Source organism: Sceloporus occidentalis, unplaced genomic scaffold (assembly GCF_023333645.1).
Source record: "Sceloporus occidentalis isolate IW3139 unplaced genomic scaffold, rSceOcc1.0.p SCAF_2, whole genome shotgun sequence".
NCBI classification, from domain to species: Eukaryota; Metazoa; Chordata; class Lepidosauria; order Squamata; family Phrynosomatidae; genus Sceloporus; species Sceloporus occidentalis.
In genome coordinates, this window is record NW_028316982.1 from 263226460 (window position 1) to 263254252 (window position 27793).

Genomic DNA, 27793 nt, shown 5'->3' on the forward strand with positions numbered 1-27793 from the left:
AAAGCTAAAAAGACTCATATACATATAAGGTCATTTCATATGATTTATTTACAGCTGTGTTGCTGTTGTTGGTTTTGTGCACCTCCCAGTTATTTCTGACTTATGGCTACCCTAAGATGAGATTTGTTCAGAGGGGGTTTGCCATTGCCATCCTCTGAGGCTGAGAGAATGTGACTTGCCCAAGGTCACCTCAGTGGGTTTACATGGACAAGCCAGCCAGGATTCAAACTCTGATTTAGAGTCATAGTTCAGTGAACAAACCACTACGCTACACTGGGTCTCACAGCTATATTACATATACTCTGTTTTATTATATATACAGCTGTATTTTTGATGAACTTATCTTTGTTAGAATGCCTTGTTAATTTGCAGTATACTTATAGAACCATGGGCAAGACAAATGCTTAAAACTGTACTTTACTAGCAACAAACTGAATCTACATTTAAATTGTTTCTTTCAATTGTCCATTGTGCTGAAATTTTGGAAAAAAACCTTTCAATATTTGCACTGTATCCTCAAGCAGCCCATTGCCTAACATGTTTGTTCTCCTTTCCCCCTCCAAGCACCAAATGCACCCTGAGCTCTGGGTGCAAGTCTTGTCTAATGCTCTTAAGAGAAAAAGAACTTTAGAAGGATTCACCCTAATCCTCTATTTTCAGCAAGGACAGGCTGCCAAGTAGACAAATTTCTCATAGGGGAATTGCAAATGTGATGTTATTCAATGACTTTCTTAGTCATGCTCAAAATGGAGAACATTTTGGAATTCTTCCTGGTCAGAAGGTTGAAATGTAGGTCATGTCCCGGAAAAGGAGGATATCTGGTCACTCTATGCTGGGGTCAGCAGTGATACTGGTGCTAGCACACAGACCACCAACTTTTCTTTTGCCTCAGGCAGTAAAACATCCTCCTCTCTGATCCAACATCTTCTTTTGCAATAATCGCTTAAAACATCATTGCATGTAAGAAGAAATCAAATAACTTCAAAGTAGGTGCCTTTTTGGTACTCTCATCACCCTGAAATCCTACCAAAGAAACAGAATCTCATTTTGCATTCTGAGCTGGAGCAGAAGTTGCTTGGAGAAAGGATGCTTGATTCATAATATATTGGAGTAGAGCAAGCTGGAACAATTTGTATTCTGAACCAAGGAAGAACAATAGTCAGTGACGCTAGTAGTGTAGTGTGGTGGCTGGGCTAATCCTTCATCTCTCCCTTTCACCTTCCTTGAGGCTCTATAGTTGGTAGAGGAATACAAATTGAGCAGCATTTTACTATATCCCGGTTGTTTGAGCTAGCTTTCCCTGACCTTCTGGATATCAGAATTTTAGAAACTTAGTGTGGGAAAGGACCACAAGAGCCATCTAGTTCAATCCTTGCCTGCAGAAATAAATGGCTAAAGCCTGAAAGATGCCCATCCAACCTCTCTTTAAAGACCCCCAAAGAAGGAGAGTCCATCACACTCCAAGGCAGTCTAATTCACAGTTAAAAAGTTATTACAGTCAAGACATTTGTCTTAAAGTTTAGATGGAATCTCTTTTCTTGTCATTTGAATCCATTGATTCATCCTCTGGTCTCTGGAGCAGCAGCTATTTTGTAGAATAGCTTCCCAAAGCCTTGGTCAGCACTACTAATGGTCAAGCATTGTGGGGATTACAGTCCAAAGCAACTTAAAGGGCACCAGGGTAGGAAATGCTGGCCTAACCCTAAGGTGTCACAGATAGATTCAGGTATGCATGAAGGTAAGTGTAATTTGGCATCTTTTGCAGACTCTAGCTGAAGGAGTTTTTCTTTGATTCACACACACAGGAAAGTGATGCATGCTCAGCTGGTGCTTGCTGAGCTTCAAAGCTTCTGGTTTCACTGCTGCTTTCTCCTGCTTTCCTTCATGGAGAAGGGGAAGGTGAGGAGCCTCAGGGAAAACCCCAATGTGTCCGATCAGTGGTTGGAGGTAGCAGCTGAAAAGGATGCAGCAATAAAGCAGTTTGACACCACTGCTCAAGGTGATGTAATTTTGGGATTTGTTGTTTGGTGAGGTATTCAGCCTGGTCTGTCAGAGAGATGTGGTGCTTCACCAAACTACAAATCCCAGAATTCCGTCACATTGAGCCATGGATTTTAAAATGGTGTCAAACTCCAGTCTGTCTTAGAGGAAGAGGTAGAGTTTTCAGCAGTCCTCTTTGTAGAAAATGGGGCAACTTCCATGGGCCACATGAGAGCCACAGGCCAGGGCCTCTCCTCCAATAGATGGAAACCATCTATTTATAGTTTCAATCCATCCTCTAAGCTAAGCTCAGAAACTTGGACACAGGTTCTTGAATCTGTACTATAAGTTTTTTTCCTTGGCCTCCTCAACATTTCAGTTTATGATTAAATCAGCCCTGTAGAATAAGTGCTGCACTGTTCCAACATTTCACTCCCAGGTTGTAGTGATGTGCTACTTAAGTGCACCACTGCGCCCACATGGGCCTCTTGGAAACCACTGTTAAAAGTTCTGTGGCAAAAGTGCTGTTACCACAAGACAAACTGTACAGTTACTTTTGAATCAGTATATTTGCCTCAAAATACCCCCATATATACCAGAGTCCTGTTGGTGACGTAGAGCTGTATACGTTTCCTTATACACATGGCCAATATGCAATGGGTGTATTCAGTTCATGGCTGCATAAGTGGAGTTCCAAAATTGTAGCTGTTTCATAAAGCCATTGAATCAACTAGGTATACCTACTTGTTAAATCACCTTTCAATAACTGGTCACATGGGTGTACACTAACTGGGATTAACTGCAATAAACTCACAGAATTCCAACCTTATAGTTGCAGATTCTTGAATGGTGCATAACTATTTGTCATTGCCTTCAGTGTTCCACTTTATGCACGGGGATTACAGAAATGACCATAGTACATTTCACATTCCATAATGGGACAACAAGGAGGGACAGTGGCTTTAAAAATGACGGAATGAAAACTATCACAGGAGGTCAAATACTGTATATGAAGTTGTTTTGGCAATTGACAGCTATTTATGTCTCCAGTCTCAAAGAAAAAGAAGAAAAAAGAATAATCTAAGCAAGAAAGCTAAATATTGTCTCTGCTAATGAGAATATTGTTCAAATAATATATAAATCTACAGTCATTAGTTCCTTTCACTACTTTGAATAACTTTCCCTTCTTTTACGTATTTTGTTTATAGTCTCTCAGGCTTATTTGGGTTTTGCTTTGTTAGGTTTTATATGCATAGAATCTAGGCAACATTGACAACCTGAAAAATTTGCATTAACTTGACCCATTGGGAAGAGCAGAATTACATTTCTGACAATGACATTTTAGGGAGGATTTCTGATGTTAAATATAGCTTAGTTCCTGCAGTATGTAGTCAACAGCCTCCAAAGATTGTTTAGCTGAAGCAGGTCTTAATAGCCAAGCAGGACCAGCTCAGTCCTTAGGCAGAGTGAGGTATTCAGCTCTGGTGCCAGAATGTCAATAGTGGCTCCTTCAGGGAGAGGCGGGCTATAAATAAATTATTATTATTATTATTATTATTATTATTATTATTATTATTATTGAGACTTTTCAGAATCAGCCAGGCATGAATCACTGGCTATGAGGGATCCTCCGAGTCAACACTGTGGGCAGGCTGTCCTGCAAGATCGCCAGTAAATGGAACATGTAATCTCCCAAAGTACTTTGTCTACAACACCTGGTCTGAAGGTGGAGTCTCCTCGTTGTTGTTGTTAGGTGCCTTTGAATCAACTTGGAGGCATGAAGATGAATGAGACACCTCCAAGCTTGCCTGCCCTCAACCGCTCTGCTCAGGTCCTCCAGGCTCAGGGCAGTGGCCTCTTTGAGTTTACCCATCTAGTATGTGGTCTTCATCTCTTTCTTCTGCCCACCACCTTTCCTAGTATTACTCTCTTTTCTAGTGAGTCATGTCTTCTCATGATGTGTCCGAAGTATGACATCCTCAATATAGTCATTATTATTACTATTATTATTTATTTTTATAGTGCTGTAAATGTACACAGCACTGTACATACAAATGATCAAATCAATAAAAATGAAATCTGCCAATAGCGTACAACCTCCAAAATATGTATAAAACAATAGGTAATAAAATATAAAATAGAACTGGTTAAAATAAGTAGGCAACAATTGAAAACATCAACATCAACTATCCAATCAAATATCAGATAGATAATCACACAGTGCCTGGGAACGCTTCCCTGAACAGGATAGCCTTCAACTCAGATTTAAAAGTGCTCATCTTGGCTTCCGGGGAGAGTTCGAGCTTGATCTGTTCTAGGACTCGTTTGTTTTGTCTTTCTAGCTATCCACAGTCCTCTTAGCACCCTTCTCCAGCACCACAACTGAAATGCATTGATTTTCTTTCAGTTGGTTTTCTTCACTGCTCAGTGTTCACATCCACACATGGTGATGGGAAATACAGTGGTTTATATAATCCTAACTTTGGTGTTCAGTTGTATATGTTTGCACTTTAAAATCTTGTTCTTTAAAATCTAGTGCTTTAATTGCTCCTTCTCTGGACATCTTCAAAAAAGACTGGACAGCTATCCAAAGGTGCCTTGGTGGTGCAGTGGTTAAATGCCTGTACTGCAACCACTCACTCTCAAACCATAAGGTTGCAAGTTCAGTAACAGCCAGGGTTCAAACTCAACTCAGCCTGGCATCCTCCTGAGGTTGCTAAAATGAATACCCAGTTTGTTGGGGGCAATTAGCTTACAGTTGCAAACTGCTTAGAGACTGTTTAGGCAGTATAAAGCGGTATATAAACGAAGCTGCTCTTGCTATCTGCTGGGGATGCCCTACCTGGTGATCCTGCATTGAGCAAGAAGTTGGACTCTATGCCCCATAGAGCTCTATGATTCAATGACTCTGTGTTGGGAGTGTTGCAGTCCAATCTACCGAGAAGGCACTAAGTTGTTGAAAGCTGAGACATGGGAATTATTCTCAGACCAAGCCTGGTTTTCTCCTACCAGTTGATCATTTCCAGCCTGTAACCTTTATACACAGGTGCATGACTCACTGCTTTGTACTATCTGCATTTTCTCCTGTTTCCCTCTTCATCTTGGGAGGCCTTGTGATCATTGCAAAATTGCAAAATTAATTAATTTACATTAATATACTGTGAAATTAGTGGCTTGTGTGCATGCTGTTATGCATTTTGCTTCTCCCCCTGTAGCTCTTTCAATAGTTTAACGATCAGTACGACATTTGTTTTCAAAGCCCTTAATTTAATAAAAGTCAATATCTGCCAGCACAGTACATTGCTGGGAGCTTTTGATTATCAGGATGATAGATTAATCGGCAGATTCCCATTGTCACCCACTATCTGCTGGTATACCAAAAGATCTGTTATGTAGCATGTTGTTAAAGATCAAAATGTTTGCTAGTGATCTGTAAAAACATGTTCCTCAATTAACTATATGCACATTTTTAATTGGTGCCTGCCTATGGCTGTGACTGATCTTTTTTTAAAAAGGGGAATAAATTGTCAGATGTGACAAATTTGTTTATTTTTTGGGGTGCATAATGCAATTGATGGACCAAGTGATGGAGCATAAAAGCATGAGTTTATTGCAGCTTGAAATAAAACTGGGGAGGGGGAAAATGTTTTAATGCAGGTGGGTGAGTGGGTAGGAAGGAGAGAGGGAGCTCAAACTGAATGCTGTAGTAGCCTAGGAACTGTCAGCCTTTTCAGATATTCCATAAGACCATTTGCCAAGGACAAGAGTGGCATCCACACTGCGAAATAATCCATCTTGACACCACTTTAACTATCATGGCTCAGTGCTATCGCATCCTGGGAATTGTGCCACGGCAGCTCAGGTGGTGTCAAGACAGATTTATTTCTGCAGTATGGATACAGCCAAGGTTACTGGTAGGAGCATGGCACATAGTTTCTCCATTATCCCACTCACTGGGATCAGGCTTTATACCTAGCATTACCCTTGAATCAGATTGCAGGAAATTATTATTTTTTTGGTAAGCCAATCAATTTCCATTATTTATTAATGGATAGAGTCCTATTGACATACATTGATGTTGTTAATTATTATTACTGTTATTATTATGGATCAGAAAGGCTTACAGGAGGAGTCTCCCTTATCCAGAATTCTGAAATCCAAAATATCACAAAACCCAAAACATTTTTCATGAGTTGTTGAGATAGTGACACCTTTGTTTTCTGATGGTTTGGTGGACACAAACTTTATGCCATGCACAAAATTATTTAAAATATTGTATAAAAGTACCTTCAGGCTGTGTGTGTGTGTGTGTGTGTGTGTGTATGAAACATAAATGAATTTTGTATTCAGGCTTGGGTCCCATCTCCAAGAAGTCTCATTATGTGTATGTATATGAAAATACAAGTATCCCATAATCGAAAAAATAAAAAATAAAAAATAAAATAAAATCCAAAACCCAAAAGACTTCTGGCCCCAAGCATTTTGGATAAAGGAGACTCAAGCAGTACAAAGTTAAAATAGGTACAAATAGAAGTCCACATCATTATAGCATACAAGAGTTAAAATATTATTAAAATATAGACAGAATTGTTTGAAGTAACTTTAAAGTAACTTTTAAAAAAATGGGTTGGCATTCTGCATTGCAGTTACAGGTTTGTAACCTAGAATTATGGACCTGTAACTGCTCTGTATTCATCTATGCTCCATGCTCACAACTGTGGCACTATTGGTGTGATTGTAAATACCCACAGAACCAATCTTAAATGTGAGGGAACCACTGTGTGTGATGGAGATATGAAGTGTGGTCTAGTAGGCCATTTTGGGATGATGTGGTCAACTTCCTCCTGCCCACAGTGTGACGAGCAGATGTACATTACATGGAGTGGCTACTTCAGGTTTAAGGTGGGTTTCTGGGGTTAATTCCTGAGGCTATTTGTAAATACATTTATCTGAGAAGGGAAAAAAGATGGAGGCTGTGATCTTACATCAGGATTGCATAGACTGAATTTCTGCATTTGGAGTTGTGCATCACCTGTGCTCTGCTATCCTGCTTCAGGCTTTGGCACACAAACAGATAATTGCTATGAAGAAAACCATTTACTCTGGGCTTTTGCAGATAACGTTAGATAAAGCAGGCTGGTAAATCAAACAAAAGTCACGCTTGTACCTCAGAAATAATGCTATCTGGCACTGTTTTTAACTATCATGGCTCTGTCTTATGGAATCCTGGGATCTGTAGTTTGTTTTGGCACCAGAGCTCTCTGACAAGAAGGCAAAGTATCTCACAAAAGTACAGTAGTGGTTGGTCATGGAGTGGTGAATCCACACTGTGAATGCTAATTGAGCTATCCTAGGTGCTGAATGCCATATTGTAAAATAGTTTCAGTACCATGGATAGAAACTATTCACTTGGCTCCAGCTGTTTTGGGACTGGAGTCCAGCACCTTTAATCTAAAACCTGGAATACACTTACTCCCCACTGGCACAGAGGCCACAAGCCACAACTGTCTGTCTGTCTGTCTGTCTGTCTATCTATATATCAATCACTCCATTTTTTTACTTTTTTGGGAGGAGATAGGTTGACATTGATGAGAGAATAGCATAAAGATGAAAATTCCCTATAAAAATGCCTCTAAAATGTCTATATGTGTCAGGTACAGCTTGTGTAAAGACCTTCTTTCATATCAACAAGACAGATTCTAGACTTTCAGTCAAAGAATAGCTTTATTGTAGAAAATAAAATCTCAGTAGATAGGTCCATGACTTTTTTGACAAGCATGAAGTTGGAACACATTGAAACAGCTTTATAGAATATAGCAAAACCCCTCCCCATAAGACTGTGTAACTCAGTGACTGGCTCCCAGTTCCCGCGTTTTAACCATTGACATGATGTAATGGTTACCGTCCGGAAAATCTGGCAATTGGCATGATGCGTGTGAATCTACAGCTTCCTGCCAACACTAGACTAAACAACCTTTGAGTAACACCTGCCCTTTGTATATGCTATATAGCACTTGGGGTTGGTATCATATATTTAACAATAACATCACATATATTTAACCACCATTAATCAATAACTAAACACACATAAAACTAAACCAATTACTTATTAAAACTGCTATTAAAACTGTTCATTAGCTCCTTGGCCACATTAAAACTCAAGCCTCTCTCTTCAGCCAAGATAAAATCATCCCACACACATTTCAAAAGAGCTCGTTTTTTTTAACAAACCTATGTTTTTTGCTCTTGTGCAACTCATTAACCCTTACAGCACAACCTCACAATTTAAACCATCAGCATCAGCAATATACTACCAACCCCATCTCTATTTAAAACAACTCAAAACAAATTCTGGCAGGAAAGCAATAAACTAATGCGTTCCTGACAATAAGACAGAATGGGAATTGTGTGACCCTGTTGGACTACAGCTCCCAGAATTTGTTAGCATTGATTATGCTTGCCAAGGCTGCTAAGAGTTGTAGTTCAACATCTTCTGGATGGCTGTGTGATCCCTGCTCCTGAATAAACTGAGGCTATTGTACATTGGACATATCATGAGATGACATGGATCACTGGAAGTTTGCAAGACTTGGGCGGTGCAGTTGCTAACAGGGTGACTTGGTGATTTCTCATTTATACAGTCAACATAAGTTGAAGCAGTCTTGAGAGATCATACCATCAAAAGCAACAAGCAATCATGATTGTAAAACATTATGCACTGCATCTAGTGGGATTGGTAGTCTTCATTCAGTGGGACAGTGAATCCTGCTTGGGTTTTATTCCAAGCTTTAAGAGACATATCCAAGAGACATATTCAACCCCCAAATTAGTATCAGCATTTTGGATAGCAGCTTTGAAGTTCAGATTACAATCTCGAGAAGATAGATAGATAGATAGATAGATAGATAGATAGATAGATAGATAGATAGATGACTCATCACTCTATGGGATGCCACCAGGTGCCATTGCTTACATCCTCCCCAAACCCCACACAATATTCCCATTTATTTCATTACTTATGAAATGGAATTTTGCTATGCCGTGTGTGTGTGTGTGTGTGTGTGTGTGTGTGTGTGTGTGTGTGTATATATATATATATATATATATATATATTAGTAGCTCATTATAGGTAATTCTGTTACTTGTAATTTATGTTACACGTGTACTCTGCTTCTAAGCACCTTTAGCTTCTCTCTTGTTAAAAAAGAGTACAAGGTGATTCTAGAAAGCTGTGTCGATGTCCTGTGATTTAGCATTTACAGAGGCCTATTTCTGTGGTTAGTCAGCCTCTTGGTGGGCCATGTGAATAGAATGCCAAGTCATGCTGACTTTTTATGAACTGGATGATGTACACAACTCTGAATATTGCCAGCAAAAGTCATTTTCAGTCTGGGATTATGGCTACCTTTTCATTACAACTGCTGAAGCAAACGGCAGCTCAAATGCATTTGGCAGTTTTATTCTATGGATATATTAGAGATAGTTATTGCTGAAAGATGACAGACGTTATTTGGTGAACTGAAGTCATTTAAACCACTAATGGATCACACACCTTATGAAGGCACGTAGTGGAGAAATGCTTTGCAATAGACATGGCTGGCTCTAGGTGCCCTCAATGCCTTGCAACTTGGAGCATTGGATTCGCTTGGATTCCTTGAGATCAAGCGTAATACAAATAAATATCATTTCCAAGAAGAAGCAAAACCCTGCAGAGTTAACAACTATAACAGCTAGCAGGAATAAGGGGTCCCCAAAAGGGGGACAAAAGAGGGAAACCTATTAACAAGGAATGGTTACTAAGAAATATGCTATCCTATTGATATCATACACATGTATAAGTTTCTTGGTTGAACTTTTTGGGCCATTGTGCAATGGATGTATTTAGTTCATAGCTGCATAAATAAAGTTCCATAGGTATAATCATTGTTGCTAGTCCCAACCAGAGTAGAGCCATTGAACCCACTGGATTTACCCATTTATTGACTCATTTGTCAATCAATGCATCAGAGAGACTACTTTGGTTGGGATTAACCAACAGGGTAACAGTCATGGAAGCCATGCCTTACGAGGGGTGGTTTAGGAAGCTGGCTATGTTTAGCTTGGAGGAAGGAAAGGTTAAGAGGTGACATGATGGCCTTGTTTAAATATTTGAAGGGATGTCATATTGAGGATGGAGCAAGCTTATTTGTTGCATCAGAGACTAGGGCCCGTTACAGACGGGCGTAAAGTACGTCCTGGGGACATACTAGAGTTAAGTAAAGTGCGTGCCTTACGCACGCACCTAACCCTAATACGTCCCCAAGATGTACAAAATGGCGGCGCCTATTCCACACGAGGGGCTGCCATTATGACGTCACAAACACGCTGCCTCCAAATGGGGTGGTGCGGACGTGATGTCTTTGTGCCGCGCGACGGCGTATAGAGCGTCCTTTCCATGGCGCTAGAAGGAGCTCCGAAATGGAGCTCCTTCCGCAATTTGCATTGCTGGCGCAGCCTTTAGATGGCTGCGCCAGCGACGCAAGGGAGAAAGGGGCCAAGCGGCCCCTTTCTCCTCCTCCCCACCGCCACTGGGTGTCCTTGGGGCTTGAAGCCCCAAGGACACCCCTTTCCAGGCTGCGGGGAAGCAGCCTTTTGCCGCTTCCCCGCGGCCTGGAAAGTGGCGGATCGGGGCCCCAGAGGCTGCTGTTGTGGCCACTGAGGCCCCGATCCGGCGGGGAAAGGAGCGCCTAAAGGCTGCCCCAAAGGGGTGGTCTGTAATGTGCCATGGTCACAGAGTAGTGGGTTCAAACTAGAGGGAAAGAGATCCTACCAAAACATTAGGAAGAACTGACAGTAAGAGTTGTTCAACAGTGGAACACACTCCCTCGGAGTGCAGTGGAGGTTTTTAAACAGAGGGACTACTGTTGCATGACAGGGAGTTGGATTGGATGGCCCTTGAGCTCCGTTATTCTAAATAGTTGGACACTCTTGGAGGTTAGGTAAGTGAGAGTCTTCGGTGTACTATTCTGTTCATTGGGATTGAGAAATAGGTAGTGTACATTCCCCATTACACAACTGGAGAATAAGGAGGCATTCTTGCCAATGCACCATTGGTTGCGGTGTTAGTGCTCAGTAAAAGGTCGATCACAACCATAACTTTGTGAAGGCAGATTTATACTATGAAAGCAAAATCAAGGATCTAGGCACCATACAAGCATGATATAGGATCTTGGCAACAGTATCTATCGCCCATTGACCTTCTAAAACTGTGGCATATTAGGCATGGGTGGTACTACCCAATGGGAGCGATTATCTTTGAAATTTCTAGAAGCAGCAAATGTAAGGGCAACTATATTGACCAAGGGACTACAGCCACTGTTCTGTTAGGAAAGGTTATGATGTTTGGGGGTGTTTTGCTTAAAATAAAAATGAACAAGAGGAGACAGGGTGGTGGTGTATAAAATTATGCATGATTTGGAGAAAATAGATGTTTGAGATGGTCTGATGTAACCTATAGACTGTGTGACAGTTCCTTTTAGTGCAAGAGTGGGAAAACTATAGCTGCATGGGTCCTCCCATTTGTATTTTCTAGAGCTCTCTACCAATCCCCCAAAGTCCCTTAAACTGAATTTTAAAAAATCAGAGTGAAAATCACACAGAAGCCCCCTCAACATGTGCAAGTAGCCTCATTGCCACAAGCACTGCAAAACACAATATTACCTTTTCCTCTTCAGCCCCTCTCAAAATGTCCTATAGCTGTTTTGAGAGGAATCCATTGAGCGAAAAGGGAGTGATTGTTGTGGGTTGTGTTGCTGTGGGGAGCGGCTGGTGAAGAATTGAATTTTGGTCCTCAGAGTTGTCCATCCCTGTTTTAGGGGGGATACCCTTTTTATTATTTTCATTCATATATGGTAGCTTGGGATGCATTTTTAAAGATTTTGATGAACTCAATTAAAAATAGTTCTACTGGACCTATATTAACTGTGGCTGCTGCCACACTACAGAATTAATGTAGTTCGACACTGCTTTAACTGTCATGGCTCCATCCTGTGGACTCATGGGATTTGTAGTTTCTTATGGCACCAGAGCTCTCTGACAGAGAAGACCAAGTAGCTCACAAAACTACAAATCCCAGAATTCCATAGCATTCAACCATGGCAATTAAAGTGATGTCAAACTGCAATAATTCTGTAGTGCAGATGCTGTCTTTGCTGGCTGATTCTCCCCGGCAATACTGGATACAACAACTAGTAAGTAAATAAATCAGACCTAGGCTTTAAAGCCTTCCAAATGTTGTTGGACTTCAGTTCTCAATCACTGCAGCCATTGGGGAAGAAGGGTAGGAGTTGTAGTTCTACAACATTGGGAGGGCTGTGCAAGTGCCAGCCCTGGAAAAAAAACAGATTCTGTTGGTGCTAAAATGGAGTTGATGAACACAGTTTGCTTTATCAAAACATTTCCCTTCCTCATCTCTAGACGGCAGATTCCAAGGAACCAGACAGATGGGCAGCAAATGAAAATCAGGATAAGGGGAACCAATCTTCTGATAACCATTCCACAGATAATGCTGCAAAGGTAAGACTATCACTCATATTCTGTATATGCTTGATCACATAGCTGGCTGAGAAACCATTTCAGAATTTCAGCAACTGCATAATGCTTTTTAAGGAGTTATCTGCATTGACAGACTGGAGGGGATTCAGTGGGCTACCGGGAAATTCATATAACCCTCCCTTTCCCCCCTTTTTTCTTTTTCTTTTTTTCTTTTTACTAACTGTTAGGCAGGTTCAAGTCAAAATGAGACAATGGATCTCCTATCCATGGCTGCATTAGCTTTCCCCTGGATGCAAATAAAAACTAATAATTTCCAACAATTATTTTCTTTGTGTGTGTTCATTTAAATTAAAGTACACCCTTCCTATCTCTGGAGATTCAGTTCTGATGGGACTCCATGGGTGGGAAAAAATGTGGACTGTTGCAACCCATATTATTTAGTGGGTGGCAATGTGTGCACATCTGTGTCGGTATGCCCACGTGGGTGTGCCACCATTGAATCATATGGTTTGTGGTGATCTGTGGGTAGTCAGATCCATGAATCTTTAGCCCATCAATGCAGTGGGCCACTGTACATTATTAATTTAAAAATTACAATATCTCTCTGAGCTAATTGGATCTGTTTAACCATGCAATATAATTTATTTTTCAAGGTAAATATTGTAAAACTCAAAGAACAAATCCTGGAGACAAATCTCACAGTTTGTTCCACAATGTTCATACCATCTATGGTCCTGTTGAATGGGTTCTCTAATATTTAAAAGTAAGAGTTTTGATCAGCTTTGTTTCTCCTGGGAATAGCCCTTACCTCCCCGCGCTGATGGTCCTAGAACTGGATGCTTCAGAGGGAAAACATGCTCTATTTGCTGTAATCAAGAGAAGAGGAGGGTCAGTTGATAGGCCTTCTGTTGGATGTACAAATATATGATTTTAGACCAGACTCTCAATAATGGCTAAAATAATAGCACGGGTTACACTGTTGTTGTTGTGGTTGTTGTGTGCCTTCACGTCATTTCTGACTTATGGTGACACCAAGGCAACCCATCATGGGGTTTTCTGGGCAAGATTTGTTCACAGAGGTTTGCCATCACCTTCATGAGGATGAGAGAATCTGACTTGCCCAAAGCCTGCCATGGCCAAGCTGGGAATTGAACCCTTGTCTCCAGAATCATAGGTCAACACTTGAACTATGCTGGCTCTGTGTTACCCTGGGTTCCTTTGACACCCACAAAAAAAAAAAAAAAAAAAAAAAAAAAAAAAAAAAAAAAAGGAGCTAAGGTAAGAGACCACAGAGATATGTACAATGATGCACTGTATGGAGAGAAAATGGAAAGAAAGAAAATTTTCCTCATCTTTCCTCAGGGGCAGCAGGCAGCATGTTTCTGGGTGGGTGGAGTGGGGTGGGGAGTGGAGTGGAGTGGAGGTGAAAGATATTTGCTATTCTTCATTCCCTGGCTGAAAAATGAGGTTCCTGATAGTCAGGAAACATGTCTGGGAAGAATAAATAGATGACTAAGAATCTTGGACGATTTTCTTCCAGTAGAGTGATTTGAGTGTTGCACTATGATTCTGAAAAATCCACTGGGTGACCTTGGGCAAGTCACACTCTCTCAGTCTCAGAGGATGGCAATGGCAACCCCCCTCTGAAGAAACTTGCCAAAAAAAAAAAAAAAAAAGCCCCATGATCGGTTTCCCTTAGGACTGCTGTAAGTCACAAATGAGTTGGAGGGACACAGCAACAACAACAAATTTGAATTCCCAAAGTGCTGAGGACCAATCGTTCTGCACAGAAGAATGTTTTTTTCCCTGTTTTCTGCTCAAAAACATGTTTTCTGTGAAGACAAACACCGTTTCCCGCACAGGAAACCTTCTTTGCTACACACACATACACAATTATTTATCCTCCCATGGGAGGACAAATTATTTAAAGATTTACACCGCTAGATCTGGGTTTAAATAAAAACTTGATAGGAGCTATCCAAGGTGCTTAACTTTGTGCCCAAAATAGGCTCAGCTTCTTTGGGCTAAGATAACTTTCAAAGTTTCTTAGATAGCATAATCAAAGAAGAATAAATAGCTAAATAAGATCTCTTTCACAATCTTACCTGGTCTGAAAGCTTGGTCATCACTAGATTTCCTCTTCTCTAGTCTTGCAATGTCTAGGAAATCTTCTGTCCATTGTGAAATCTAAGAGTCTTATGGCAACTAGACAGTTGGTGTCACCTTCTGGAACCAGTGCAGCCCTGCTGCGGATATGGTATAAGATATGAACTCTCAAAGAAATCTGAAATAGAACTGACTAGGTCACCCTGTGAATCATTGGTGGCTGGGTTTGGTCCTACTGGCTTAAGCTTTCTGCAGTTTTAGTCCAGCGCTGATTGGGTGTGTTAATAGATGTGTTGGTGTCCCTCCAACCAAGTTAAACAAGATTTTGTTATAATCTTTTAGTGTGCTGACTCCTGAAAACAGGATTCGCTGAGACCTAGAAGCTCAGTAAGTAAACTCAGGAACCCAGAATAATAGAATCCATTAAACTAGTGTAGGCTCTTTCTGGTGGTGGCACCTGTATTGTGGAATATGTTCTGTAGATGCTCAGCTGGCATTCTGTTTATCAGGTTTCTGGTACTAGGTGAAGTCAGTTTTATCTCACTGAGATGTTAAAGGACAATGATTCTTCTTGTACCTCTGCTCTTATTTCTGTTTTATGATTTTGTGATTTATTTATTTTCTTTAATTTAATATTGTTGGCATTTTAGATTTGTATAATTATAGTTGGCTTTGGAGCTTTTGTAGAAAACCAGGATATTATTCTTAGAATGTTGATAATGATGATACCACTGCTATTCTGCTGCTAATGGGCATATGATGGCTATGTGTTGTGTCTCTCTGTGTGTGGTCTCTTTTGAAAGACTTTCTGAGGTGTTGCAACTAAGGGAAGATTGTGTATTTTACATTTGGCATCATTTGTATTCCTTCTATCCAGTTGTATGAAGACCACTGTGTGCTGTTAGATAGCACCACACATCTGGGACTGAGTTAACATCCAGCTTTAAAAATTTCAACTGGCATTCTGTTTGGAATCGGTGTCTTTGTCAATGAACTTTTTTGTGCACAAATTTGAAGTGCATAGGTTTGCAACTTCTGCTTTCATCCACAGGATGCTGTGATGTTACAATGTATGGGCATTAAATGGTTTTGTGTTTTTATTTGTTGTGTTAAGGTTATGTTTATGTTTTTAGTTCTGTTTCTAAATTTGCACTGTTTTTGAGTAACTTTTGTGAGCTACATTGGATCCAGTTTAGGACATGGGAGCATGTAAAATAAATAAATGAATGAATGAATAAATAAATAAATAAATAAATAAATATGTTGTGCAATAGTTGCTAGTGACGTGACACATGTGCAATGGCCTAATGCATAATGGACCCAGATGTGTATTGGAGTGCTCCTTGATGCATATCAGAACCCCAGTGAAGAAGCGCTAGAGCACAATAGAAATAACTGATGCATATCAGAAATGCCTGATACACATCTAAATTCACTAACAGGTTTTTGTGCATTTCTGTAACACAGCTTTACAGATTTATAAAGTTATGGAATTCAGACTGTACTATAGAATCTTGGCTATGACTGACAAGGTATCTTTTTATTTATTTTTTATTATCTCTATTAATTTGTTGCTGTTAACCGTCTTTGAGTAAGTCCCAACTCATGGCGACGATGTGGATGAGAGATCTCCAAGACTCCCTGTCCTCCACTGCTCTACTTAGGACCTGTACATTCATACCTGTGACCTCCTTTATAGAGTCCATCCATCTAGCACGATGTCTTCCTCTCTTTTTACATCCCTCCACCTTTCCTAGCATAATTTTTTTTCTAGAAGGCTTGTGTTTTCTCAAGATGTGGCCAAAATATGACAGCCTCAACTTAATCATCTTGGCTTCAAGGGAGATTTCAGGTTTGATCTGTTCTAGGACCCATTTATTTGTCTTTTTTGGCTGTCCACGGTATTCCCAGCACTCTTCTCCAATAGCACATCTCAAATGAATCAATTTTCTTCTTATCTGCTTTCTTCACTGTCCAGCTCTCGCATCTGTACATGGTAATGGGGAATACAATGGCTTTATTACATTGTGCCCATCAAACATGCATTGGTTCCCAGGTCATATCTCGATCAGGTAATGCCCAGCACCAAGTCTGCTTAATGTCAGCAAGAAAACTATTTAATATAACTCAAATCTGGGTGTGGTGGTGGTTTGGGATGAGTACATCCAGCTGGCATGGACAGCTAGAAGTTCTTGGCTTCTAAAGTAATTTTTGCAAACTCTGGTATACCTTGACACAGTGTCCTGCATTATCTCTATTTTAACTATTAGACTTTCTACTCAGGAGAAGTTACTCAAGGAGGAGAAAGAGGAAGAGAAGCATGGTGGTAGGTCGCTAGGTTGTGAGCTACCAGAGCAGAGAAAACAACCACCAGCATTTTAAGTAATTGAACCCTTAAGAATAGGAACTCATGGCAGGCTGTATGTTAGCCTCCCTAAGTGAGAATTAACTTATGGGGCAATATTATTTTGCAGTCGTGATTTTTTTTTTAAAGTTTAGGGCTCTGTTTGCTTTCCTTCAGCAAATTATGACTTAGTTTCTAGGTAAGTGGAACAAGACTGAATGCTCTGGGAGGTGAGATTACTTTTGTATTGACAAAGTAATGGTAGTTATAGCTGTGTGCCAAGCAGCAATGAAGGTGAATGGAGAAATGGGTGAACACCATTAATTTTCTTTGTTATAGTTCTCCTTTGTAATAAATAATCGCCTTCCAGCCTGCTAAGTAAAAGTTAAGGGCATCAGGGTTCCCATTATTATAAATCATGCAATATTTTCATGGGTGTACAACTTGGCTGTGACAATTCTCTTAGTATTTTTTTTCAGCCCTCCAATTGTTTTGTTTCCTTTCTCTGCTTCTCTCAACATAAAAGAAAATGATGTGGGTCTTCCCCCTTCTAAGACCTTCAAGTTGGAAGAATAAAGGAAAAGAAAATAGAAATTGATAGGGACTGGAATGCTTATTTGATTTCTGAAATGTCACACCACATGTTTTCTTTCTTAAAAAAATAATAACAGGGAAAATGTACATTATTATTTCTTGCCTAGAAACCAATGTACATGCCCAGAAAAATATGCAGCTGGGACTTGTAACACCTTTAGAAAAGAGAGGGAGGAAAGTTGGGTTAAATGGCAGCTTGTCAAATTCCTGGCTTGTAGAAAACTAGCATATTTGGGCAAAAAGCTCCAGTAGCCTGGTTTAGTTAGTATCATAGAATTGGAAGAGACCCCAAGGTCAATCCAATCCAGCTGCATTTTTCCATGCAGGAACTCACAATCAAAACATTCCCAACAGATGGCCATTCAGCCTCTGTTTAACATCTTCCAAGAAGGAGAATTCCCCACTCGCCAAGGGAATGTGTTCCACTGTCAAAAGCCTCTTACCAGCAAGAAGTTCTTCCTAATGTTTAGGTGGGATCTCTTTTCCTGTAGTGTGAATCCACTGCTCTGTGTCCTAATCTCTGGAGCAGTAAAAAATAAAATTGCTCCATCCTCAGTATGACATCCCTTCAAATATTTAAACATGGCTATCATGTCACCTCTTAATGTGTTCCACGCAGCACACGTCCCAAGTGTGTGGTGCCATATCCTTTTCTAAATGGCTGTCCAAAAACCGTAGGCAGTTGTTTGAGATGAGCCAGGAGGCAGAAACCATGGAACCAAACCCACCAGCTGTCTCAATCCTCTCTTAGCCCATCCTTTTCCGCTGCTTTTAAAATGTCCCAGTTTCTCTCTTTCCCTCCTGCTTTCCCCCTTTGTCCAAACATTACTACAAATTGCTGCAAACTCAGTTCAAAGGGCAAAAGGAGTTTGCACTCAATTAACTCAGCAGGTGGAGAGGAGTGGGGGTGGAATTTGGTTCTTCCCAGTAGGCCCAGGCAAAGGCAAACTGCTGAAGCCTCTCCTAGCTTCTGTGATTTCCCTCATTATTAACTCTGGCCATCACAGCCACACTTTGGTGTTCTGTGGCCACATATGTCCCATTTGTGAAATGTTGGACAATATGCCAAATCCCTGCTCAGTTATGGAAACTGTCTGGGTGACCTTAGGCAAGTCACAATCTCTCTGCTTCAAAGGTAGACAAGGGCAAACCCCTCTGAACAGATCTTGCCAAGAAAACTGAATAATAGTTGCACTTTAGGGTTGAAACAACTTGAAGATACACAGCAACAAACAACAACACAGAGCAAATTAAAAAAAAGAATCAAAGAACAGGTCAGTACTGGAGGGCAGACTAGGATGGCATCTGCACGGCAGAAATAATCCAGTTCTGGGAATTGTAGTTTGGTGTGGCACCAGGGCTCTCTGACAGAGAAGGCTAAAGGTGGGTATTATCGCAGACTAAATTTCCGGCCGCCATCAGGCCAGGTCCCAGCTGGGTCCAAGCCATGCTGGGCCATCACTTTATGGAAAGCTTTCCGACTTCTAAAAAGTGTTGGCGGAGTGCAACTTGATCTGGGCTGATGGTGGTCGGCAATTCAGCAGCAATTTAGTGTGTGATAATCCCCCGCCTCTATCCCGCACTCTGGCTGGGAGTGTTGGAGCCAATTTAAAATGCCAAGTGATAAGCTCCCTAATCTTTCCCCTTTTACTCTCTTTCTCTCTCTCTCTCTCTCTCTCTCTCTCTCTCACACACACACACACACACACTATTGTATATACTCATGCATAAGTCTAGAAATTTGAGTTGGAAAATTGGCCCAAGAAACCTGAGTTGACTTATCCTTGGGTCAATGCAAGTACTGTACCTTAACTCTTACAAAAGAAAAAAAACCATTCCCTGGTGAAAGGCAAGTACATAATCTGTCCTGGATGTACTGATCCACTTCTATTTTCTCATCCATCCTGCCTTTCAGGTGAACACAAACAGTTATGTCTTCTGGGATTTTGCATGTTCTTTGGCGTTGTTTTCTGTTGCTTCATCCTTTAGATCCTTTGTTACATGCCCCTAAGTTTTATGCTAGGCTTATCCAAAGGTTATATCAAAATCCATAATTTTGGCCTGAAAATTTGCCCTCAACTTATACATGAGGTCAACTTGTAGTCAAGCATATATGCTAGGCTATCCCGATATCCTCTTCTGTTTTCAACTGCCTGAACTTGGGTCCCTTCTGTTTCTAGACCTGCACACTCTTTTGTTCTTTTTTCAGTATGCAGTATAAAACAACAGTGTTCCAAATCTGGAAGCTGCTGTGCTGTCTGACTAAAAATCATTTCTGCAGCGTAAGCTGAAGAATACATGTTCAAGTCCTCTGCCACTCTCCTTCTGCCTTTATCTCTATGCACTAGACTGCTTTCTTTCTCTCTCTCAGTGGGTTTGTGTGATGGCCTTCTAGTGATGACAACATCTGGTTGATTGGTTAATCATTAAAAAGCAAGAGGTAGGGAGAGATTAATTGCACACTTTTAGGACTGAAGCCTGTGTATAGCTGTAAACATTTTTAATTAAGTACTAAAACACAAATTGACCTCATATATCCTTACATCCTGGCAATCCTTCAGACACCAGAAGGAGATTAATTTTGCTAGAATTTTGCTTTGCCTGACTTGCCTTCCAAAAATTAGGAAATTGGGCTTTGGCATCTGTTTAACTTTTTGCCCTCTTTTATGGCATTACTCCTTTTGATGTTGTTGTTGGCAAAAGATCCAGAATGTGAAGCTAAATACCTATTCTAGGCTGTGGTGAGAATGGACAAATGGATGGTGCATAGTCTGAATTCAAGTGTGTTTCCGTCATGAAGGTACCGGTTTGAATATTTCCCTCAGTTGTGATTAATTTATTGAAAGATCTCCCCATAACTGTATTTTCAATGTGATTATAATAGCTTAATCCTATACATGTATCGTATTGTGTATCAACCCAGTAACAAACCTCATTTTGCTCAATGGAGATTATTCCCAGGTACTTAGTTCTAGGCTTTCACAACAAATCCTCTAGTCCAGTGCCCTTTAAGGCCAGCAAGGGACCAGAAAAGCCAACTTCTTCTTAGATTATTTGTAATTGTTTGGGATCAAAAAAATCATGCTTCCTGGAACTTTGTTATTTGTTAGTGTGTGCTTTCAACCCATTAGGCAACCTTAAAGTGATCTATTTTGGGATTTTTCTTTGAAAGATTTGTTCACAGAGGGGTTTGCCATTGCTTTCCTCTGAGGTTAAGAGAAGGGGACTTGCTTAAGCCTCACCTGGAATACTGTGTCCAGTTCTGGGCACCACAATTCAAAGAGGATGTTGAGAAACTGGAGCATGTCCAGGGGAGGGCAACCAAATTGGTGAAGGGTCTGAAAACTATGTCCTATGAAGAGAGATTTAGGAAGCTGGGTATGTTTAGCCTGGAGAAGAGAAGATTAAGAGGTAATATGATGGCCCTGTTTAAATATTTGAAAGGATGTCATATTGAGGCTGGAGCATGCTTGTTTCTTGCTGCTCCCGAGAATAGGACCTGGAGCAATGGATGCAAGCTGCAGGAAAAGAGATTCCACCTCAACATTAAGAGGAACTTCTTGACATTAAAAGCTTTTTGACAGTGGAACACACTGCCTCAGAGTGTAGTGGAGTCTCTTTCTCTGGAGGTTTTTAAACGGAGGCTGGATGGCTATCTGTCAAGAGTGCTTTGTTTGTGTATTCCTGTATGGCAAGGGGTTGGACGGGATAGCCTTGTGGTCTCTTCCAGCTTCATGATTCTAGGGAGCCATGAAGGTACTGAACTTGTAATAATAATAAATAATAAATAATTTATTTATAGCCCGCCCAATCACTAGGAATTCGGGCAGGTTACAACAGTAAAAATATATTACAATAAATTACTAAATGGTCCCTTCCCAACCCCCTCCCCAATATTAAAACTAGAATTAAAAAATAGAATTAAACAATAGGTATACTTAATTAAGTGTACTTAACTAAGTATCTAATACAGAAGACTGGCTGTTATACCTTTGAACACTCAATGTGAATGTCTGAAAAGAGCTCTGTAACCATGTTCACCTATCGTCCTGACATTGTGCAGTAAAGCTCTGGTGACCAAACTACTTGTTTATTTTATTTTTAATTTAATTAATTCAGTTTATAGCCCACATTTCTCCCAAAATGGAATCCACAATATGTCACACACACACACGTTTAACTAAAACCCCAATGGCTGCTTTTTCTAAAGAAACTTGGCTTTGGAAGAGGACAGTTTTACTTGGCAATGGATCAGAAAGCGAGAGGAAATCTTTCCTTCCCAGAAGCAATTAAACAACAGAGCTGAATAAAGATGCAAAAATAACACCCACCACAACTTGTTGTTTTAAAGACAATAAGACCACTTGTCTGGTGTCTCAGGGTGCATCCACACTGTAGAAATAATGCAGTTGACACCACTTTAAATGCTGTAGCTTCATCCTATGGAATCCTGCAATTTGTAGTTTTACAAGCTTTTCATCCTTCTCTGCTGGACATCACAAAACTATCCCATGACTGTGTAGGCTGGAGTCAAGGCAGCTTAAGTGGTGCCAAACTGCATTATTTCTACAGTGTTGATGCACCCTTAGTTATCATCCAGCAAACAAGATCTGAATTTACTTCCAGAGCTCTTGTTAGTGAGGGGGATACCTACACATCTGTTGAAAAGAAACAGAATTGCACTACCTAGGTGTTACTGCTACCGAAAAGGCACTGTCTTGTGTACAACCCATGTGATATTGGGCAGTAGCAGGGAATGAGAGATGAGAGAACCCAAAGATAATGTAAGTGAGCAGGTACTTAGAAAGCACTCATTAAGACAGGGATGAGTGGATGACAGGTGTCAATTTTCTTCCACCCAGAGCACTCCACAAGTCACATTCCCACACTGTAAGCCCAAATGCCTCAGTTTTCTTTGCAACCTTCTCAAAATGGTGACAGGTGCTATTTTGAGAGAGATTGTAGCATTATCATTTAGCATTTACATATCTATACCACTTCATAGTGAACTCAGCACTCTCTAAGTGGTTTACAGTTTGTAAGCCAATTGCCCCCATTTCCGACCTATGAAAGGATGGAAGGCTGAGTCAACTGTGGAGCTCTGGGATCAAACTTACAACCTTGTGGCTGCAGTACTGGCATTTAACCCCTGCACCAACAGGGCTCTCTAGAGGATTGTAGATATTGGTGATACCAGAAGGTTATGGGGAACCTGTGGGTATGAGGTGGGTGTTATTTCCCCATGTTTGTATAGATTTGGAGGTATTATAGGGACTAGGAGGGATGTCAAGGACCACAAAATGGGGTTTAGGAGTTGCATGTGGCCCATGGGCCACAGTTTGCCCACTGCTGCCTTAAAAGTTCCTGCCCCAGACCATGTGTGTGTGTGTTTGTGTGCATGACTGTAGCACTTCTATTGTGAGACTTCCCTGAAATGTTCTCCTTCCACCCATTTACAACTACTTATGTCCCAAACAGGGTCCTGAAATTGGATGCTCATCAGACTTGGAGAAAATGGGTGGGAGAGGGCTTTAAATAACTTAATTTGTGGGTATGACTCTGGAGACCAGTGTTGAAATCCCTGCTCGACCAGAAAAACCCACTGGGTGACCTTGGGCAAGTCACATTCTCTCAGCCCCAGAAGAAGGCAATGGCACACCTCCACCGAAGAAACATGTCAAGAAAACCCTGTGATAGGTTCACCGTAAGTCCAAAATAACTTGGAGGCACACACCAACAACAATGGGAGGAACAGAGTTTGGACACTGGACAGCTTCCTCCTGGGAATGCTTTAGCTGGAGATCCTGCACCGAGTAGAGCACTGACTCCATGGCCCATGAAGGGCCATCGACTTCTATGATTCTATGCATTCATCTCTTGTCTCTCCTACCAATGCCCATTTTGCCCATGTGACCTGCTGTGGCTTCGTGAGCTGCTCAAAATGTCCCGAAATCCAAGCAAACTCAACTTGGAGGTGATTTGGAGGTTCACTTCTGTTTTTTATTGCAACTTATTTAAAAGGTGAACCATCATGCCGGAGGCTTCAAGGTGAGCCAATTCATCCTTTTCTTTTTGTCAGAAACAGTGTGGTCCACAGAGTCTGAAGGGGTGAAGAGCTAGCTGCATTTTATTCATTTATGACCCAGTTCCTTCATTGTATATGTGCAGTGTAAATCTACACTTCTGGAGTTACATAATCATTGTGCTATATCACCTTTCTCCGGAATACCAGCTTGTATTTATTTAACATTTATATCCTGCCCTCTATCTAAAGATCTTGGATATAGAATCTCACTTATGGAATCAGTTGCATATCTGACAATGTGCTTGCTTCTTGTCCCATTAAGGAGTCAGAATGCACAACGACTGTTTCTGACATAGCGGTGCAGAGAGTAGTATATTGAAATCACCAACAAATAGTTTTTTGTGGGTTTTTCAGGCTACATGGCCATGTTCTGCAAGAGTTTATTCCTGACATTTCGTCAGCATCTGTGGCTGGCATCTTCAGAACCAAATACCCCCAAAACCCCACAAAAAAACTATGGATTCCGGCCATGAAAGCCTTTGACTTCATACCAAGAAAGAGTTAATGCATTGTGCAAGACTACACAATTGCATGTGCAAATGATACGTTTGTGAAGCTGCACTTACATTTGTGAAACTACACTAATGCAGCCACAAGTTGAATATGTTTGTATCACAGTGACTAAAAAAGTATAACTGTGTCAGCAAGGGAACTTAAACAAACGTGTGTCATCAACAGGATTTCAGCTTCTGCCTTCTTTATCTTGGCAAACGGTGAATTTGGGAGAATATGTTTGCCAAGATAAAGTCTAGTTTAGCTCAGAGTCATATTTGCAATTGTTCATTATTTAGAGGGGAAAACTCCAGATTTCTTTATGAAATTAACTATGTGTATATTACCAAAGCAACCCACACCAAAGCAAAATTTACAGCTCAAATAACAACAGAGTTGTTCAGACTACAAAAATAATTGTCATATTTTAATAACCTGAGCAGGATAAAACAGTTTACCATTAAAATAATAATAATAATAATAATAATAATCATAATAATCTGAGCACTAGATGTAGCTTGGTAGCCATCTGGACTGATGCTTGACAGAGCTTGGAAAAATGACATTTTAAAAGCACCTAGATACTTTATTAATTATTCTGTTCACCCAATTAATCATTATTTGTTACTCTTAATGCAGTCCAGAAAGATAACTTTGTGAATTACTCATTGCCTTTGACAAAGTTCCCCATGACATTCTTGCAAAGAAACTTGTAAAATGTGGGCGAGACAAGGCAACTGTTACATGAATTTGTAACTGGTTGACCGGCCGAACCCAAAGGGTGCTCAGCAGTGGCTCCTTTTCATCCTGAAGTGTCCAGTGGGGTCCTACAGGGCTCTGTCCTGGGACCAGTGCTATTCAACATCTTTATCAATGACTTGGATGACAGAATTGGGGGCATACTTATCAAATTTGTAGATGACACCAAACTAGGAGGAGTAGCTAATACTCCAGAGGACAGGATCAAAATTCAAAATGACCTGAACAGACTAGAAAGCTGGGCCAAAGCTATCAAAATGAAATTCAATACGAAGAAATGTAAGGTACTGCACTTAGAGTGGAAAAATGAAATACACAGATATAGGATGGGGGACACCTGGCTGAATGAGACTATTTGTGGAAGAGATCTGGAAGTCCAAGTAGATCACAAGTTGAACATGAGTGAACAGTGTGATGCGGCAGCTAAAAAGACCAATGCAATTTTAGGCTGCATCAATAAAAGTATAATGTCTAGATCAAGAGAAGTAATAGTGCCACTGTATTCTGCTCTGGTCAGGCCCCACCTGGAATATTGTGTCCAGTTCTGGGCACCACAATTCAAAAAGGACATTGAGAAACTGGAGCGTGTCCAAAGGAGGGTGACTAAAATGGTGAAGGGTCTAGAAACCATGCCCTATGAGGAACGACTCAGGGAACTGGGGCTGTTTAGTCTCGAGAAGAGAAGGGAGGTGATATAATAGCCCTGTTTAAATATTTGAAGGGATGTCATATTGAGGAGGGAGCAAGCTTGTTTTCTGCTGCTCCAGAGAACAGGACCCGGAACAATGGATGCAAGCTACAGGAAAAGAGATTCCACCTCCACATTAGGAGGAACTTCCTGACAGTAAGGGCTGTTCGACAGTGGAATGCACTCCCTCGGAGTGTAGTGGCGTCTCCTTCCTTAAAGGTTTTTAAACAGAGGCTGGATGGCCATCTGTCAAGTATGCATTGATTGAGAGTTCTTGCATGGCAGAAGGGGGTTGGACTGGATGGCCCTTGCGGTCTCTTTGATCTCTATGATTCTATGATACATTACTAATAAGTCACCAAAAATGGTACTCTTACACTATTAAAAATAACTAAGCAAATGCTCTCTGGTTACTCCAAGTAACCAACTCAGATATTGTACCTTGGAAATTCTAAGAAAAAGTACTTTATTTTTATTACCCTCCATTTTATCTTTTTTACTCTCTTCAAGATTTCTATGTGTTTAGAATTAAGATAATCTTAAATTGATTATAAGTGCCTAAAAGATAGTTATAAGAAGTTTAGTTTATCCAATTGTTGAAGAATTGTTGTAGAATTATCAACAAATAATGGAAAAATTAATAAGAGGTATAATTTGAGTTACAGTATATTCTGTATATATATAGAGGTTTAAATAAGGAATATAATGAAGAATTGTAGAAGAGTATGTTTAATAATAACAAAAGCAGGAAGGAAGGAAGGAAGGAAGGGATAAAAATGATTAGAGATGATATCACAGAGAAATGTAATTTGGAACTAAGATGACTATAGGCTTACTAATCATTTCTCGTGTTTGTTCTGTATGGTTGTAAGGATGTATTGAAATTACATTATAATTATATAAAATGGATGAGATGACTGACTATACAAAAATAATAAAAAAATGTAAAAAGAAAAGAGCTGATGAACTAATGAAGAAAACAATAAATAACCCATTACTCCTTCACTAAAAAGTAATGAATTACAACCATGGCAGATGGAAACAAAAAAAGAGTAATGCCCAGCTCATTACTGTAAAAAGTAGCTAGTTACAACAGTAAATAATAAGAAAAGCAAGTTACTTCTCAGCTATGTGATTTGGTGCAGGCAGCTTTATGGTTGCTGTTATGGGGACAACACTGTGACTGCTCTGTTCAAGGGAATGGAAGGAGCGTCGTATTGCTGCAGAAGCAGATGGAAAGGACCTAATTTCTCAGCTCTTAGCTTTCCAAGGAAGGGCAGAAACTAAGTTGGCTTTTGCAAATCTCCTCCTTTGTCTCACTTACTGTGAGAGCTATGTGTCATATTTTTTTAAAGTGATATTGTTCCTGTGTTAATGATGCACTTTTAAGGAAAACAGCTCCTCGCTTTACAGGGTTGGTTAGCTCCTTAAAATGTACACGTGGCACTTTTGAAATAATACAGTGAGCTTCCTCCTACTGGGAAAGTGATGGAAATCAAAATGAAATCTGGAGAGCGTAGTGTTTGCTTCAGAGCCCAGAGCCGCTTTGGAAAGAAGTGCTGCCTTATAAGCACCGTGTACTTTTTATTGCTTTGCAGCTTCATCTTTCCCTTCTGCTATATACACTGGTGCTGCATACATAATTCAGTTGCCTCCGGTTTCCTTTGTACGAAGAGATCACGTAGGTAATGAAAGAAAAACAGCTGTATCATTATGGGTCATAATCGTTATGTAAGACATAAGGCTGTAGCTGTGAAGGATAACATGAGATCTATAAAAGAAGCACCCAATCAAACTGGGTTATTTGGGAAGCAGAAAACCCTTCAAACTGCAATTTGATTTGTAATATATGTAGGAGCAAGGAAGTGAGGAATGTGTGCACCAGTTCAGGTCATTCTGACAGCAGTTAGCTTCTCCCATTAGTATGCAATCTGTATCTATAAAGCCTTAGTTTAGGAAAGACACCTTACAGTGTTGACTGGTGGAATGGAATGAGTGTTGGGCAACTCAGAGGGTTACAGAACGGCATCTTTGGCTGGCTTGGCGGCAGAGTTGGGGCGTGGCATTCACACGATGCATGCTCTGAAACCGCCCCCAGGCCTGCATGACACCATGCATCACACCACATGGTGGACTGCATTATGGTGCTCCTCTGGCGCTGCATCTAGATGATGCAGTACCAAAGAAACACTGAAAAGTTGTAGCACTGGTG

At 40.5% G+C, this 27793-nt stretch overlaps 1 protein-coding gene across 9 annotated transcripts in view; it reads left to right on the top strand.

Moving 5' to 3' along the window:
* The window catches only part of DLG2 (discs large MAGUK scaffold protein 2), a 1248672-nt gene that overhangs the window by 160341 nt on the left and 1060538 nt on the right, over nt 1-27793 (top strand). For all 9 annotated transcript variants that reach the window (XM_089512900.1, XM_089512903.1, XM_089512905.1 and 6 more), the window contains exon 4: nt 12436-12534. In XM_089512900.1, the coding sequence (XP_089369026.1) occupies nt 12436-12534 (99 nt within the window). The remainder of the gene's footprint in view (nt 1-12435; nt 12535-27793) is intronic.